Below are 16,078 nucleotides of genomic sequence, written 5' to 3' on the forward strand. Positions count from 1 at the left end.
ACTTTTCTCTGGGAGGTGAAAAAGAAAAACGCAAATACTTGTGCTCATAGCGTTCTGAGAGGTACAAAGCTGATGAGGAAGACAGGGATGTTTATGGAAGGGACAAAAGCTTAGATCAGTGGGAGGCACCTGCGGCCCTTGGACCCTGTGAGACCTCCCCACATCCTGAAATGGCCTCAGACTGATTGTGGGAGAAAATATCTCAAAGCTGCCTCTGGAGTGCTCAAATATGGCCTGGTATCAACATCAGAGAGGCATCCATCTCCTCAATTTCTTCAGTAACAAAGCAGCCTTAGCATCCTCACCACATGCCTCTGTGGAAGGCATCATTATTATCCTCCTTCATTTCACACAAGAGCTGAGGCTCAGGGAGGCTCAGCCACTCAGCAGGGTCACATGGGACAGGTGGCTGAGTCAAAGTCTGACTCGGACACCAGCACCCTGATCTACCCGGGGACAGCTGTGGTTTAAGGGTACTTAGTACCTGCCCTTGTGGGCTTCAATAAAGTAATGCTTATTCTGAAAGAAAAAATAATCACATTTCCCCTAAACATTTTTATTTTCTTATTGGGCCCTTGGGCAGAGCAAGGAACTGCCTCTAAGCCAAGGTTTGGGCTTATCTGGCTGCAGGGAGGAGTGATAGGTAGGGAGGGGAGGCCTGCCTGGCCCTGGCCCCCTTGAGCCACACACAGGCCATAGCGAAGTTTGACTAAAGCCTGGCTTTGGCCTTGATGAATGCAGCCTGGTATAAGAAAAGGATTTTCTATCATTTGTTGGAAGTAAAAGGAATCTAGGTCCATCTGTGGTTGTCTAAGGACCCTAGAGCTCCTATAGGAGGACCTGTAGGAGCCCCTATAGCATTCTGGGGCTGCTTCACTTAGCAGCATTTGGTACAAAGGAAGAGACCCTTAGAGAACCTAAAAACAGCCACCAATTTGGGAGTGCTTGGCATGTCTCAGGGACATATGCATGTTAAGATACACTTCATTTAATCCTCACAGCAACTCTTTCAGACTACCATTTTACAGGTGAGTCAACTGCGGCACAAGGTCACATGGCTAGGAGGAGCACAGCACTTGGATTCTAACCAGCCATGTCTGATTCGGCAGCCCAGGACCCCAACTACCACTAACACACCACATCTTAGAAAAGTTCCACTTTTGGGCCAGGAACAGTGGCTCACGCTTGTAATCCCAGCACTTCGGGAGACTGAGGTAGGAGGATCACTTGAGCCTAGGAGATTCAGTCTAGCCTGGGAAACATAGCAAGACCCTGTCTCTACAAAACAAATAAACAAACAAAAAACAACAAAAAAACAGAAATTAGCCATGTATAATGGTGCATGCCTGTAGTCCCAGCTACGGTAGTCCTTGGCTTGAACCCAGGAGTTTAAGGCTGTGGTGAACCAAGATTGTGCCACTGCACTCCCGCCTGGGTGACAGAGTGAGACTTTGTTTAAAAAAAAAAAAATCCACTTTTGAAGCAACAGAAATTGAGGAATGATGAAGACGCAGATGGAAGCATCCAGAAAATGAAGCTCTTTCTCCAGCCTCCTTCCAGGCCTTCCACCCTCCTCTTCCAATCTCCATATTGGCTGGCTGGTGCTTATCATGGAAAAATCAATGTGAGAATAACACGTTCCTTTGCTGCAGGACTTGGCTCCCCTTAGGCCCTTGTATTCGATTTATTTATAAACTGATTCGGAAACGAAAAGCCAAAGCTGTCCGTGGACACCACTTGGCCCACATGCTCTAAGTTCTAGTGCGACCTCAGCTTCCCCGCTCTGAGACTGGGTAGAGATGCCAGCCAAGCCAGAGGCCGCTCGGCTCCCTGAGGGTTGGCTCTCTAGTCTGGCCTCTTAAAGGTAAAAGTTGGTTCAAGTGCACCATTTCCTTGTGCTTCTCTTTCACACAGGTGCCATGAAGCACTGTGTTCTTATCAAGCCGATCAGTTAGACTGAAGAGATGGACCTAATAAAAGGGTGGCTCCTGCAGCGACAGCTGTGTGGTCATGAATGGCCAGCCCTGGCACTTCATGCCAGCTTTCTCATTACATGCAGATGTGGGAGGGGGAGAGACTGCCATCCACCATGGTTGACCCAGGTTCCTGTCACAGGCACAAACTCACAGGCTTCAAAGGCAATGGCTGCCTTTTCCTCTTACCGAGGACTTATTTAGCATGCTAGTCCATTTTACTTCTTTCTTTGTTCTTAGATGTGACATGAGGGCCAACTTGGGGAAAATATGTGTGCTCAAACAAGAGGGATGCTTTAAATAGATGAGTGAGAACTGCCTACAAAGTCACATGCACACACGTGCATGCACACACACCGCAGATGTACATGTGTCGTGAAGGAACATGAGAGTGTCTAGGCGACCTCAGACCTACCTAATAAAAGAAAAAGAAAACCCTCTCTTACACTTCTGTTTCTTTTACTAACTGTAAGGCTTAGAAGAATCCTAACTGGATAAGAAAGGTTAGTGTTGGTGTACATCTGATAAAAGTGACCTTTAGCCAGAGTGGTTTATGTTTTTCAGATGTCCTACACAGAGACAGTCTGTCTGGAAACCAGGTGGCTTTTTTTTTTTTTTTTTTTTTGTCTATTCTAGGTGACATTTATGCCTGCAACCTTTCTCTTTGGCGGGTGCCAGGAAGCTGAGAGAGAGGAATCTCAAGCCAGGTATGAAATGATCTCCTTCTCTCTACAAATACCCAGGTGGGAGCAGCTGATTCACCAAGAAACACCCTTTGAGGATGTACTCTGCTGGGGACTGTGCTGGACTCTGGGGCTCCAGAAGTGATAGGGCAGTTGTGCTTGCTGGCCTCACGGGGATTAAGAGATGCTAGGAAGATGGACACTGAGCCATAAGCAGAGGTGTGATGTGAGTCACCGAGGAGATGGGGGTACCAATGTCCTAACAGGGGCTCTGGCCTAAGGATGGATCTTCGAGAAGGCTTCCCTGCAGAAGGATGGTGAAGCTGAAGTCTGAAGAAGGGGCAGGGACAGCTAGGTGGGGCTGGGGAGGAGCTTCCAGCAAAGAAGGGGGCAGTTGGACAGGAACAGCACTGGGCAGGACAGAGGCCAGTGTGTTGGGTAAACAGAAAGGTCAGTGCCGGAAGCAGAGAGCGAAACTGGAGAGGAACGCAGGGACCAGCACATGCTGAGCCTTGCAGAATAGAATGAGTGCTCTGTACTTTATTCCAAGAAGCACAGGTAGTTATTAAAGGCTTAACGCCAGGGCAGTGGCATGGCTACTGAGGGGAGTAGGAGCTGTGGTGCATGCATAGAAGCAGAAAGCCCAGGTAGGGCTGTGACCACGGTCCCAGCAACAGGCAATGGTGGCTTGAGCCAGGGTAACAGCAGTGGAAATGGGAATTAGTTTTTCAGAAGGCAGAATAGGTAGAAGTTGGTGGTGGATTTGATAGGATGGGTGGGGTTAGAGAGAGGAAGAAATCCTAATGCCTCCCAGGAGAGCAGTGATGTCGTTTACTGGGACAGGGTGCCCTGGAGGAGAGTCGGGGGGTGAGCAGGGAGGGAACAGAGCTTATGTGGAACACATTAGGCATAGATCACCTGGGAGGCATCCAAGGGATGTCCAAGAGGAGATGTCAAGAAGGCAACAGACTTGGAACTCAGCAGAGGGGGCTTGGTGAAGACAGGCACTGGGAAGCCTTGGCAAAAAAGCTGACTGGAGCTATGGGAGCGCGTCAATTTCCAGGAAGAGGAGAAAGCCGAGGACAGAGTCCTCCATCCTTCTACTCCAGTGGAGTTGTTGCTGGCAGAGAACTGAGAAGTTGTTGAGGGGACAAGAGGAAAAGCAGGAAAATACAGGGTTCTGCAAGCCGAGAAAGGAATGTATTTCAGGAAGGTAGGGTTGGTCGCTGTGCTGAATGCTGCTAAGCGTTGCCTTTCTGAAAAAACCTGTCACCTTCTTGATTACAAATACTACCATTGCCTCCAAGAAAGAGCGTTAATTCCTTCTGGAATACCAGGCCTCTCACACACTTCTGCCAACATACCTCTCCACATCCACCTCCCATAACTTCTCCCACCCAGTGAGGTCTGCCCACCGGCCACGCTGACATACCCTCCGCCAACACCATGGCAGGAGCGTGTCATTTGCTCTCCAGCATCAATTCTCCCTCTGTCAGTTTTTGTTTGGTGATCTACCCCATTCCCACCCCCTCCAGTCCATCTGGTTCTGAGATCATGATCCACAGCCTTTGGTGTGGGGCATGTGGCCAGGTCAACCATAATGAGTGTGTCACCCTCCCCTGACAGTGACTGATAAGGAGTGGGGACAGAAATGTGACTCAGTTGGTCTGATCAGAGTGAATCTCCTGGAAGTTGTGGGAGAAAGACCTCATATTGTTTTCCAGTGGATCAGAGTGTAAAAGGACATGGCCCCAGCAGTGCTGGCAGCCATTGGGTGATTAGGAGAGAAAAGCTAATCTGGGAATGAGGTTAACACATGAAACTGAGCAGAGCTGAGAGACAGAGAACCTGGCTCCAGTGATGACATTGTATGATCCTTGCTTTAAGCCAGGCCAGAAGCCAAAGCGAATCTGGAATTTTGAGTTGTGAAAACCAATGAATTTCCTTTCCTTTAATTTTTGCTTAGGGTCAGGTTTTCAATGACTTGCAACAGACTGAACCCATGAATTCTAACTAATAGATACATGCTATTCCTGTTACTCAGAATGTCTCCCTGCCTCTCCATCTGGAACATTTAACTGTGGCTCCTCAATGCGGCCTTTTCTGACTTCTCTGGGCACAGGCCTCCCACTCACAGAGCCCAGCATGACCACATGTCCACTTTGGTACATGTCTGCTTTCTCCACTAGCCTGAGGACAGGGGTCACATCTTGTTCACTTTTATATTGCTGATTCCTCAATATGTGGCCCACAATAATCACTTATCAAATGTTTTCTGACTGACTCTCTGATTGAGTAAATGAATGAACAAACAAGTTATAAGCAGAGGCTCAATATCAAGAGATAGGAAGATGCTGAAGAAAGAGAAAAATGGTTAAATAAATGCTTAAACCAATGAAAAATTAAGTGTATTATCTTCAGTAGTGGCCAAGTACATTTTCAAAATTTCATCACTTTAATTATGAAAGTAGCCTCTCAAAAATAAAAAAATAAATGAAGCACGTCCTTGCTCCCAGATGGAATAAATTCATTTAGCTATATTACATCAGAATCACTTCACAAAATCTGGTATTTGAAGTGCATTAGGTCGGGTTGGCTGATTTTTCCATAATTATATTAAATGTTCACCATCTACAGAATTTCATTCCAAACCCAAACAGTCCCTGGCACTTAATGAGCAGACTCCAATGCTCAGGCCCAGGACCGGCTGCCGGCTTCAATGCTTTGCTAGGTCATCGTTAGATGTCTATGGAAGACATTCAGAGCGAGCCATCGTTACCGTGGTAACAAGTGCAGGAGAGAAGAGGGTGACTGTCATACATGAGATGAGGATTATGGACAGGAAGCACTGACAAGCCCCTAAGGAAACAACACGAGATTTCCTCAGTTAAGAATGGCCATCCAATATTCACATGCCAACAACTGAGTGTCACAATATCCAATAAGGAAATATACAAAGCCCATTAGTTCTGGTTGCCAACTAAGAAGAAAATGCAGCGATCGCTGCCTCCCTCTATTTTATAATTATATGTATGTCTATACATATACATAAATGAACCAGAACAGAAACCCACTGAAATATGTAAAACAGGCAACATGGAGCTCAGTGCTGCACATAATCAATGTAGGGTCCTACTCAGTCTGTGCTTTGAGTTTGAAATGCTTTTCAAGAAAATTCTGCAGCAACAAAACCAAAAGTAAACAAGTATGACCACATCAAACTAAAAAGCTTCTGCACAGCAAAGGAAAGAATAGAGTGAAAATTCAACCTATGGAAAGGGAGAAAATATTTGCGAACCATATATCTGATAAGGGGTTAATCTCCAAAATATATAAGAACTCCTACAACTCAATGGCAAAAAACCACTAATACCTAATTTAAAAATGGGCTAAGGACTTAAATAGACATTTCTCCAGAGGAGATCTACAAATGACAACAGGTATAGAAAAGACGCTCAGTGTCATTAAATATCAGGGAAATGCAAATAAAAACCCCAATGAGATATCACCTCACACCTGTTAGGACGGCTATTACTAAAGAAACAATAGACAACAAGTGTTGGTGAGGATGCAGAGAAACTGAAACCCTGGCACACTGTTACTGGGAATGCAAAATGGTGCAGCCACTATGAAAAACAGTATGGAAGTTCCTTAAAAAATTAAAAATAAAACTACCATGTGATTCTGCAATCCCACTTCTGGGTATTTATTCAAGAATTGAAATCAGAATCTCAAAGTGATATTAACACTCTCATGTTCATTGCAGCAATATTCACAATAGCCAAGATGTAGAAACAAGCTAAATGTCCATCAACAGGTGGATGAAGAAAATTTGTTATATACGTACAAGGGGCTAGAATTTTGTTCAAACTTAAAAAAGAAGGAAATTCTGCAATATGTAATGACATGGATGAACCCTGAAGACATTATGCTCAATGAAATAAGCCAGTCACAGGAAGATACTGCATGATACGGTTTGGCTCTCTGTCTTCATCCAAATCTCATCTCAAAATGTAATCCCCACATGCTCAGGGAGGGACCTGATGAGAGGTGATTGGATCATGCAGGTGGTTTCCCCCATGCTGTTCTCCTGACAGTGAGTGAGTTCTCATGAGATCTGATGGTTTAAAAGTGTTTGGCAGGGCTAGGTGCAGTGACCCACACCTGTAATCCCAGCACCTTGGGAGGCTGAGGCGGGCGGATTACCTGAGGTCAAGAGTTTGAGACCAGCCTGGCCAACATGGTGAAACCCCATCTCTACTAAAAATACAAAAATACAAAAAAAAAAAAAAAAAGCCAGGCGTGGTGGCAGGCACCTGTAATCCCAGCTACTCGGGAGGCTGAGGCAGGGGAATCGCTTGAACCTGGGAGGCAGAGGTTGCAGTGAGCCCAGATAGCGCCATTACACTCTAGCCTGAGCGACAAGAACGAAACTCTGTCTCAAAAAAAAAAAAAAAAAAAAGTGTTTGGCAGTTCCCCTCTCACTTGCTGTCTCTCCTGCCATCATGAAAGATATGCCTTGCTTCCCCTTCACCTTCTGCCATGATTGTAAATTTCCTGAGGCCTCCCCAGCTATGTAGAACTGTGAGTCAATTACAACTTTTTTCTTCATAAATTACTCATTCTCAGGCAGTTCTTTATAACAGTGTGAAAACAGACTAATATACTGCATGATCCCACTTATATGAAGTAGCTAAAATAGTTAAATTAATAAAATCAAAGAGTAGAATGGTGGTTGTGGGGGCTGGGGAGAAAGGAGAATGGGCAACAAGCATAAAGTTTCAGTGCAGCAAGATAAGTTCTAGAAATCTGGTTTACTTATAGTCAATAATACTGTATTGCACACTTAAAAATTTGTTAAGTTGTATATATATTACCACAGTAAAATAATAATTTAAAAAATTCTACAAAGACTTTATTTTTTAGTGATGAATTTCTAATGATCTTATCACTAGATTCAAAACTAAAGTGGGCTTATGGATATTGCTTTGTTAATTCGGTGGTGACTGGGACTTTCAAAGATGTCTTATCTATGTTTCCTGTTAGAAAATCGAGGATGGATCGTGATTTTAAGCTCCTAGTTAATTCTGTCAGTAATTAGTGGTCAAAACGGAAAATATTCATGAATGGCCAGTACATGGAATATAGAAAACCCCGTGAAAAGCCTGAAAGAGAAACCAAATGAAAAGCAGAGTTCTGTAAAAGTTCTGCGCTGGGGTACCTTATTTGATTTTCCTCATCATTCACCAAGAAGAACCAGCGAAACTTCACAACCAACGGGCTGCAGTTCGTGATGGTAATGTAGCGAATGAGCTCAGTATCATTCAGGATGCAGCCAAAATCCAGCTCCATTGCCTCAAAGCTGAGGTTGGGGTAATGCACTTCTCCATGCAGGTCTAGGCTGTCTATCTGAGGGTGTTCCACATACTTAATTGCTAGAATTTCTTCTGCCACCCAGTTGTTCAGATCCTTTCTGTAGGAGGGGTCAAACTTGATGAGTAGGTTTTTTTCTTCATCAATTTCCAGTTTAATAGGCTACAAACAAGATAAGGGGGAAATTACTAACTTCTGTACTATGCATTTCCACCCTGCTACATGAAACAGGACAGCCAGGTATTTACACATACACATTACATGTATTTATGCACACACACAGATACACGCATATTTATGCACACACATATAAGTATGAAAAACATACATATACACATTCATACGTAAACAGCTAGTGCATCTAAGTATAGACACTTAGGTATATGGATACACATTTTATTAGTTGAAAATGAAAGCAAGGAAAATCTGGAATTATTTAAAGGAAGAGATTTTGGTAAGTGTTATGTGGGGTTATAAGAATTCAGGAGTTGTAAAGGAAAAGTCTACAATGAATAACTATTATAAAATATTCTTAACTAAAAATAAATTTGGTTGTGAAATGCCCTTAGGCAAGTGGGAAAAATTCTTTGCTTAAGAAATTTTTAAAAGGGTTTTCTAAAGCACTGGGGGGTGGGAGTGAGGGGCTATGTAGAGAGTGACCCAGAAAGGGACAGATTAGGTAATTTAATTTCTTTTCTAATGTCAGCAATCCTAACTTTTAAGCACAGTGTCATCCACTTTCTGCTGTTTTCTATTCAACTTAAAATGACAGTCCAGAGCTGAACAGCGTTTGTTCAGTACATTTTATTTGTTCTTTTCTGTCTTTGATTCCAATCCCTATGTGTTCCTTGATGCCAGTGTCTGCAGTAACACCTTCCCATAGAAAGGCTGGCTATGAGTTGGCTTTTTTAGGCATTGCTCAATTCCCACATTTAGTGGGCATGAAAGCCACCTTGTGGTTTTGCAGCAAGTGCCCTGAGGCAGTTGGGAAGAATGAACACAGGAATCAATCTGTTTTCAGTGCACCTCATTTTTCCACTGGGCTTAAATGATTCTGGTATTTAACTGTGCATTTAATGACATGATTAGATGGTTCCAGTTGATAAAGCCACTCACCTGATTCAACAATCAGAGAGAGAGTAATGACTCTTCAGCATTGGCCTAATCCCAGCTGAAAGCCAGCCCAGCCACCTGGCCTTTGATCTTACCACTGGCACAAGGGGCTGGGCATAAGTTAGGACCCACCCTTGTAGATCATGGCATGTGTAGCACTCGGTATCGCCATGCTTGGTGATTAAATGTTTTGGAGATTGACTTAACTTTTTTTTTTTTCAGGAAAATGACATTATTGTTTTGTAGAAATGATACAAAAATTTACATTATATATAAAAGCACAAAGAAGAAATGAGAAATTTATCCCAAATTTCACAATACATTATTTCTCAGAGTTATCATTTGGTAGATGTTAGTCCAGATGTGAGAGAGGAATAATAGGATTTTACAAAAATGGAATTAGACTACATTATTTTCTAAAAAACATCATGTTTGATTTTTTTCTCCAAAAAACTTGAAGAAATGTTTCATATACAAGGGACATTAATTCCTAAGATTAAAGGCTCTGGAGACAGAGTAGTTAGCTCCAAATCCTAGTTCTGCCACTTACTAGCTGTGAGACCTTGAGCAAAATACTGGGCCTCAGTTTCTCCATCCGATTTACCACTCATTTTAAATTTTCTGTAGTCTTCCCTGTTTGCTTCCTGGATCCTTTACATCTTTCTGAGCTGAAGTTGGGTGGTGAATTGTTACTCTTCTCTTCCTTTATCACACCCCACCCCACCCCATCCCGGACAGCTTGCCAGAACAGCCCCCTATTAAGGTACCTCAGGAGTTGCCGGCAGCAGGGATTTATCAGTCTCACATATAAAGAAGGGTCCAGATGTTGACAGCAACAAGTTCACAGGCAGGGTGGAAATGTTCTTTATGGCCAAGGGCTGGTAATCAGGTTTCAGGATACTGTTAGGTTTCTGCAAAAACAGAAAAAGAGGCCGGGCGCGGTGGCTCACGCTTGTAATCCCAGCACTTTGGGAGGCCGAGGCGGGCGGATCACGAGGTCAGGAGATCGAGACCACGGTGAAACCCCGTCTCTACTAAAAATAAAAAAAAAAAAAAATTAGCCAGGCGTGGTGGCAGGCGCCTGTAGTCCCAGCTACTCGGAGAGGCTGAGGCAGGAGAATGGCGTGAACCGGGAGGCGGAGCTTGCAGTGAGCCGAGATTGCGCCACTGCACTCCAGCCTGGGCGACAGAGCGAGACTCCGTCTCAAAAAAAAAAAAAAAAAAAAAAAAAAAAAAACAGAAAAAGAGGAAACAAATCAACTTATGGTAAATACAGTAAGCTTTTAGCAACAAGTCTCAGATTCATTGTTTAGAACAAATTTAGCGATCTTTCTCTTTCTTTCTGTGTGTGTATATATATATGCATATATATGTAGATGTATACATACATTTTTCTCCCTTGTAGAACTTTAGATTAATCATGTGGAGGCCGGGTGCAGAGGCTCATGCCTGTAATCCCAGCACTTTGGGAGGCCAAGACCGGTGGATTACTTGAGGTCAGGAGTTTGAGACCAGCCTGGCCAACATGGTGAAATCCCGTCTCTACTAAAAATACAAAAATTAGCCAGTCATGGTGGCGGGCACCTGTAATCCCAGCTACTCCGGAGGCTGAGGCATGAGGATCACTTGAACCCAGGAGGCGGAGGTTGCACTGAGCTGAGATTACACCACTGCACTCCAGCCTGGGCAACAGAGTGGGACTCAGTCTCAAGGAAAAAAAAAAAAGATAAATCATGTGGAATGATGTATAGTGGACTACTGAAAAGTGGACCTACATAACCCAGACAACACAGATTAGATTTTTTTACCCCCTTGGTGCCTAATTGAGAAAACCTACAGAAGCCATGCTTCTGGATAGAACTATTATTATAGGGCCTTCCACAGTGTCATAAGACAAAGTCTAAAAAGTTAGTTATATCTTATGCATAAATATAGCTATCATTATAATGAATAAAACATTTTTCCCTTGTATAATATTTTTCCAGGCTTAAAATACCCGATTTGCATATATCTTGTTATATTGACAAATGATCAGACCTATTTCCTGTAAACTTTTCCTGATAATACCAGGAGAGTTGATTTACAAGTATCTTTTTACTCTGTTAGATACACTAGATTTAATTTTTCTTTTTCTTTTTTTTTTTTGAGACAGAGTCTTGCTCTGTCACCCAGGCTGGAGTGCAGTGGTGTGATCTCAGCTCACTGCAACCTCTGCCTCCCAAGTTCAAGTGATTCTCTTGCCTCAGCCTCCAAAGTAGCTGGGATTACAGGCACGTGCCACCATGCCCAGCTAATTTTTGTGTTTTTTGTAGAGATGGTGTTTCACTATGTTGGCCAGGATGGTCTCGATCTCTTGACCTCATGATCCACCCACCTCAGCCTCCCAAAGTGCTGGGATTATAGGTGTGGGCCACCGCGCCTGGCCCAGATTTAATTTTTCAACTAGAGAAGGCATCGGAAATGAATCTCGAGTTGAGAGTTTCTGGCCAGACTGGATTTTTCTCATTCTGATGTTGGGGCCCACATTATTTCTTGTATTCTCTAGAAAGAGGGTTCTTTAGTATCATCAGGGGGTGACCAGGAGCCTCAATCTTTGGCCTCCAAAAAGAACCTCCCTCCAATCATCCCCTGGGTCTTCTGACAACTCTAGCCTGTCTTTCCTAGGCCTCTTTGTTTTCATTTGCCTTTTCTCTTTGTGCCAATATCAGTTAAACCCTCCTAATTTCATACTTTGATATGACTCTGTCTTCCAGTTCCATGCCTAGCACAGTCTTCCTTCCATCGTGGTTCCTGGGTGAGCTCAGGTGACCAGTGTCCCGTGGCTCGAGCCTCATGCCTTGGTTGTACTCTATGAGTCTCCCTGTGCACTCCCGGGGTGACTTTAGTGGTTAGATCTGGCATTTACCATGAGATACCAGCCTTTGTTTCCCTCCCTCTCATATGGGGTAGCACGGAAGCAGACTCACCTTGCCTCTGCGGGTTGTGTACTATGGTTTAGGGAGGGATGAAGCAGTACTCTGGGCCCTACTAAGGCTGCATGGAGAACTGTCCACCCAGTGACCTTCCCTGAAGGCTGCTGTGTCACTGCAGATGGCTTTGAAGTACAGAAGCCACACTTGGTTGGTTTTGGCAAGAGGCCATTTAGAGGCTACTGATGAGAAGGAGTCAAGCACAGAGAGGCCATTCTATTTTAAAATGACTCCTTCTGTTTGAGTTGTTCGTCTCCCCAAATACCAGCAGACAGAATGTGCTGCTGGAACTTCATGAAGAAAAGTGGCTGCTAGTTTCAATTGACCTTTTCAACCCCACAGAGATGTGGTTTCATCTCCGTGGCTTATGAATGGTACGATAGTAATAAAGTAGACCAAATCTGAGGAAACAGCTACAGAAAAATTCTTCCCATAGACAAGGTTGGTATCATTATATTCTAATGTACCAAATCAGATGCACTGCCCTTGAGCTGAAAACAGGGAGACAGAACAGATAATTGGATGTTATACAATTAAATCTGAATACTGAGACCTAACAAGTCTCTTGCATATGCTGGGTAATGAAGCTGCATTTCTTCATTGTCCCTGATGTGGATTAAATGTGAGCAAGAAATGAAAATGAAAAATACAGTAATAGGACAGATTTCAAACTTCTCATCTTTGTGGGGAAGGAGAGAAGGGTGGAAAAAAATAAGCAGGGAACTGTAGCTCAATTCACTTTTTGAGTCAATAAGAAGTTACTGCCATATTCCAAATATGTGCATATTTTAATCTAGTAATAAATTCAAACAATAGACATTTAAATAAAAACATTCCCACCACCCCACCCCGCAAAAGGCATAAGGATATAAAGAGAAGAAAAAGAGCACTACCCACACATTTTTATGAGTGTTTATGGGCTTAGAGAAATCTAATAAGAAACTAGGCTGCGTATTTAACATATATTACGTCTTGCCCAGAATAGCTATTCAATAAATATTCACTGAGTTTTCTCCCAATAATGGCATTCAGGGAAAATACAATGCCACCAACTTCAGTGCAGCTGTTGCCAATAAATATCTTTCCTGATTACTTAAAAATGAAGAATTTAAAATGGAGCAATAAAGCTTAATAACTGTAGCAGGAACTCGTATTTTCCTTTTACATGTCTCATGGAGCTTGTTGGCTTCGGATTTAGCTTGGGTTTCAGTGACGGGAAGCTAAACTAACAACGTCCACCTTCCCCACTCATCTATTAAGCCAAGCCATGGTTATTTTATTTTATTTTATTTTAAGTGCTGGGATACATGTGCAGAACGTGCAGGTTTGTTATATGGGTATACATGTGCCATGGTGGTTTGCAGCACCGATCAACCCATCATCTAGGTTTTAAGCCCCACATGCATTAGGTATTTGTCTTAATGCTCTCCCTCCCCTTGCCCCTGACCCCACGACAGGCCCCAGTGTGTGATGTTCCCTTCCGTGTGTCCACGTATTCTCACTGTTCAACTCTCACTTATGAGTGAGAACATGCAGTGCTTGGTTTTCTGTTCCTGTGTAAGTTTCCTGAGACTGATAAGCCATGGTCTTTGCTGTGTCTTTTCTGGCTTATTTATTGTAGGTGACCGATACACCTGCTCAAAGGTTACTTGTTGATTTGAATTGAACTTGTACCTCTCACCTCTCCTACTGGACCACAAGCTCCTTTTTTCATCTCCTAGCAGAACATCTTTCCCATGGTGATAATCAATAGATACTAATTTGTTTTAATGAACAAAATATGATGGAATCCACTACCAAAATAAATGGTCTTGAACATTCTTCTGCAAACCTCCAGGTAATGAAAGGAACCCAGTTGATTCCTCATGACTGGTTAGGCACTGCCACACCCAGTGTTTTTGTGTGACAGCAAATATCACACTGTGGGGCAGTGACTTACTTAATGCTTGGTCTTCCCAGCAGGCTGTGAAATTTATCAGGGAGGACTGTTCTCACTGTTGTATCTCTAGCCCCCAACACTGTGCCTAGCACATGATAGGCCTTAATAAACATTCCATTCAGTGGCCAGCATGATGGTTTCAGTGAATCTGACCATGTCACTTCCTTTCTGGAAGCCCTCCAATGGCCATCCAGAGCAAAACCCAAAGTTCAGATAATGCCTTCCAGGCAGACTGCATGTCTCCAGATGGACTTCTGCCATCCTTGGCACATTCTCTGTCCAATGTGGCCTTTCCTAACTTGAGCCCTTTGCGTGAGCTATTCCCTCTGCCTACAATTCTCTCCCCCTCCCTTGTCACCAGACTAGCTTCTATTTTTACTTGGAGTCGCAACTTGAGGCACTTGCTCAAGAAAGCCATCCATGACCACATGGACGAACAAGATCATGTCTCCTAATACATGCCCTCCCAGCACCTTGCACCTCTTCTTAATAGCAATGTTTATAATGGTGACTTCAACAATTACATTTTAATAATTTGTTTAAAATCAACCAGCTTAGCTTTGGTTGTTTGTCTGGTTCACTAGATTTCCAGTACCAGCTCAATCCCCAACTCAGAACAGACATTCCTTACATGTCTTGAATGGTAATTAATTCTGGATGGAAGCCTGTATAGGGGCAGGCCAAGCCTATTGTGATATCTCCTCCACCCCACCTCTTCACTATCCTGACCCCCTGCCCTGAGCAGCAGCCACTACCTTCTCTCCCTTGTCCCCTGACTCTGACATTCACTGTCTGCCCTTACGTAGAGCCATTTAAGTTAAAGAGTGTGAATCTAATACTTTGATTATTCTCCAGCTTAACCTGTATCTCGGTTTCCTCGTGTGCATCATGGGAATGAGGACAGAATCTGCTGCATACGGTTATTGTGAGGGACTACTGGGTAAATGTATGTAATGAACATGGCTCCATGTCTAGCACATACTAATCAATCAGTGGTAGGCATTCTTACTGATAATTATAATTATCGATAATTCTACTCCAATCCTTCCTCTGCCTTGAGTTTATTTTACCTGGTTAAAGTGAGATGATTGACTAAAATGCATATTCAGTGCACTGGAATACCACTTCCCTTAGGTCTTAGACATCAGGAATGACGGAAATAGAATTTCCACAGCAACTTACACGTCAAAGGATTGTAGGTTTAGATTCAGAATTTTTAGTTGAATGTGTACTGGCCTCTGAAGCTTAAAAAACATGAGCTGAGTAATGGGTGGAAAAGGATGCCCATTAATTTAGCTTTCAAAATGAAAATGTAAACATGCTGACCCTAGTCGGAGCACCCAGCCCTTGCCAGCACACCCCACTGACCTTCTCCAGTCGGTAGATGAGCTGCTTGGTGGACAGCTGGATGAGAGGCGCAACGAACTCACAGATGATGTTCACAGCCATCACCAAGCTCTTCCCCTTCTGTGCCCCGATGATGGCGCGGCACACCAGCTTCTCTTTAACTATCTGCCAATGAGATAAGCCAGCATTTGGGGAACAACTATAACTTAATACTTACTCAGAATACTTATTTACCCACTGACAGAAAATGGATTTCTGACTACCTGCCTCGGGACACAAGGAAGAGCATACTTCTCTGAATAGCACGTTTCAGGGACTGCTCTTTGTCACATGATTATGTTTTTATTAGTTAAACATCGCTTTGATGGCTTCTGTATTTATTTCTGACTGCTCTGAGGCAGTTGATTTACATTCAGTTCTATATACATATGTATAGTTATATTATGATCTATTATACATTAGGAGCTGTGTTGGGTGCTGGGAGTAAAAACATTGACGAACAAGACAGATAAAATCTTTCGTGGGGCTTATAGTTCAAAGGTAGTTATATGATTTCTTAATAAACTATTGAAAACTGTTGTCGGAAAATTTTTGCCTTTTTCTTTTTTTCTTTTCTTTTTTTTTTTCAGATGGAGTTTTGCTCTTGTTGCCCAGGCTGGAGTGCAATGGTGCAATCTCAGC

The 16,078-nt window shown here is 43.3% G+C and overlaps 1 protein-coding gene across 1 annotated transcript in view; it reads right to left on the reverse strand.

The window, feature by feature from the left end:
• HYDIN (HYDIN axonemal central pair apparatus protein) overlaps nt 1–16,078 on the reverse strand; it is a 442,024-nt gene that overhangs the window by 199,374 nt on the left and 226,572 nt on the right. The window contains exons 20-22 of the mRNA XM_030829570.1: nt 15,419–15,562; nt 9,910–10,053; nt 7,878–8,191 (exon numbers count right to left, since the gene is read on the reverse strand). Of these exons, the coding sequence (XP_030685430.1) occupies nt 7,878–8,191; nt 9,910–10,053; nt 15,419–15,562 (602 nt within the window). The remainder of the gene's footprint in view (nt 1–7,877; nt 8,192–9,909; nt 10,054–15,418; nt 15,563–16,078) is intronic.

Source organism: Nomascus leucogenys, chromosome 2 (assembly GCF_006542625.1).
Source record: "Nomascus leucogenys isolate Asia chromosome 2, Asia_NLE_v1, whole genome shotgun sequence".
Lineage (NCBI taxonomy): Eukaryota > Metazoa > Chordata > Mammalia > Primates > Hylobatidae > Nomascus > Nomascus leucogenys.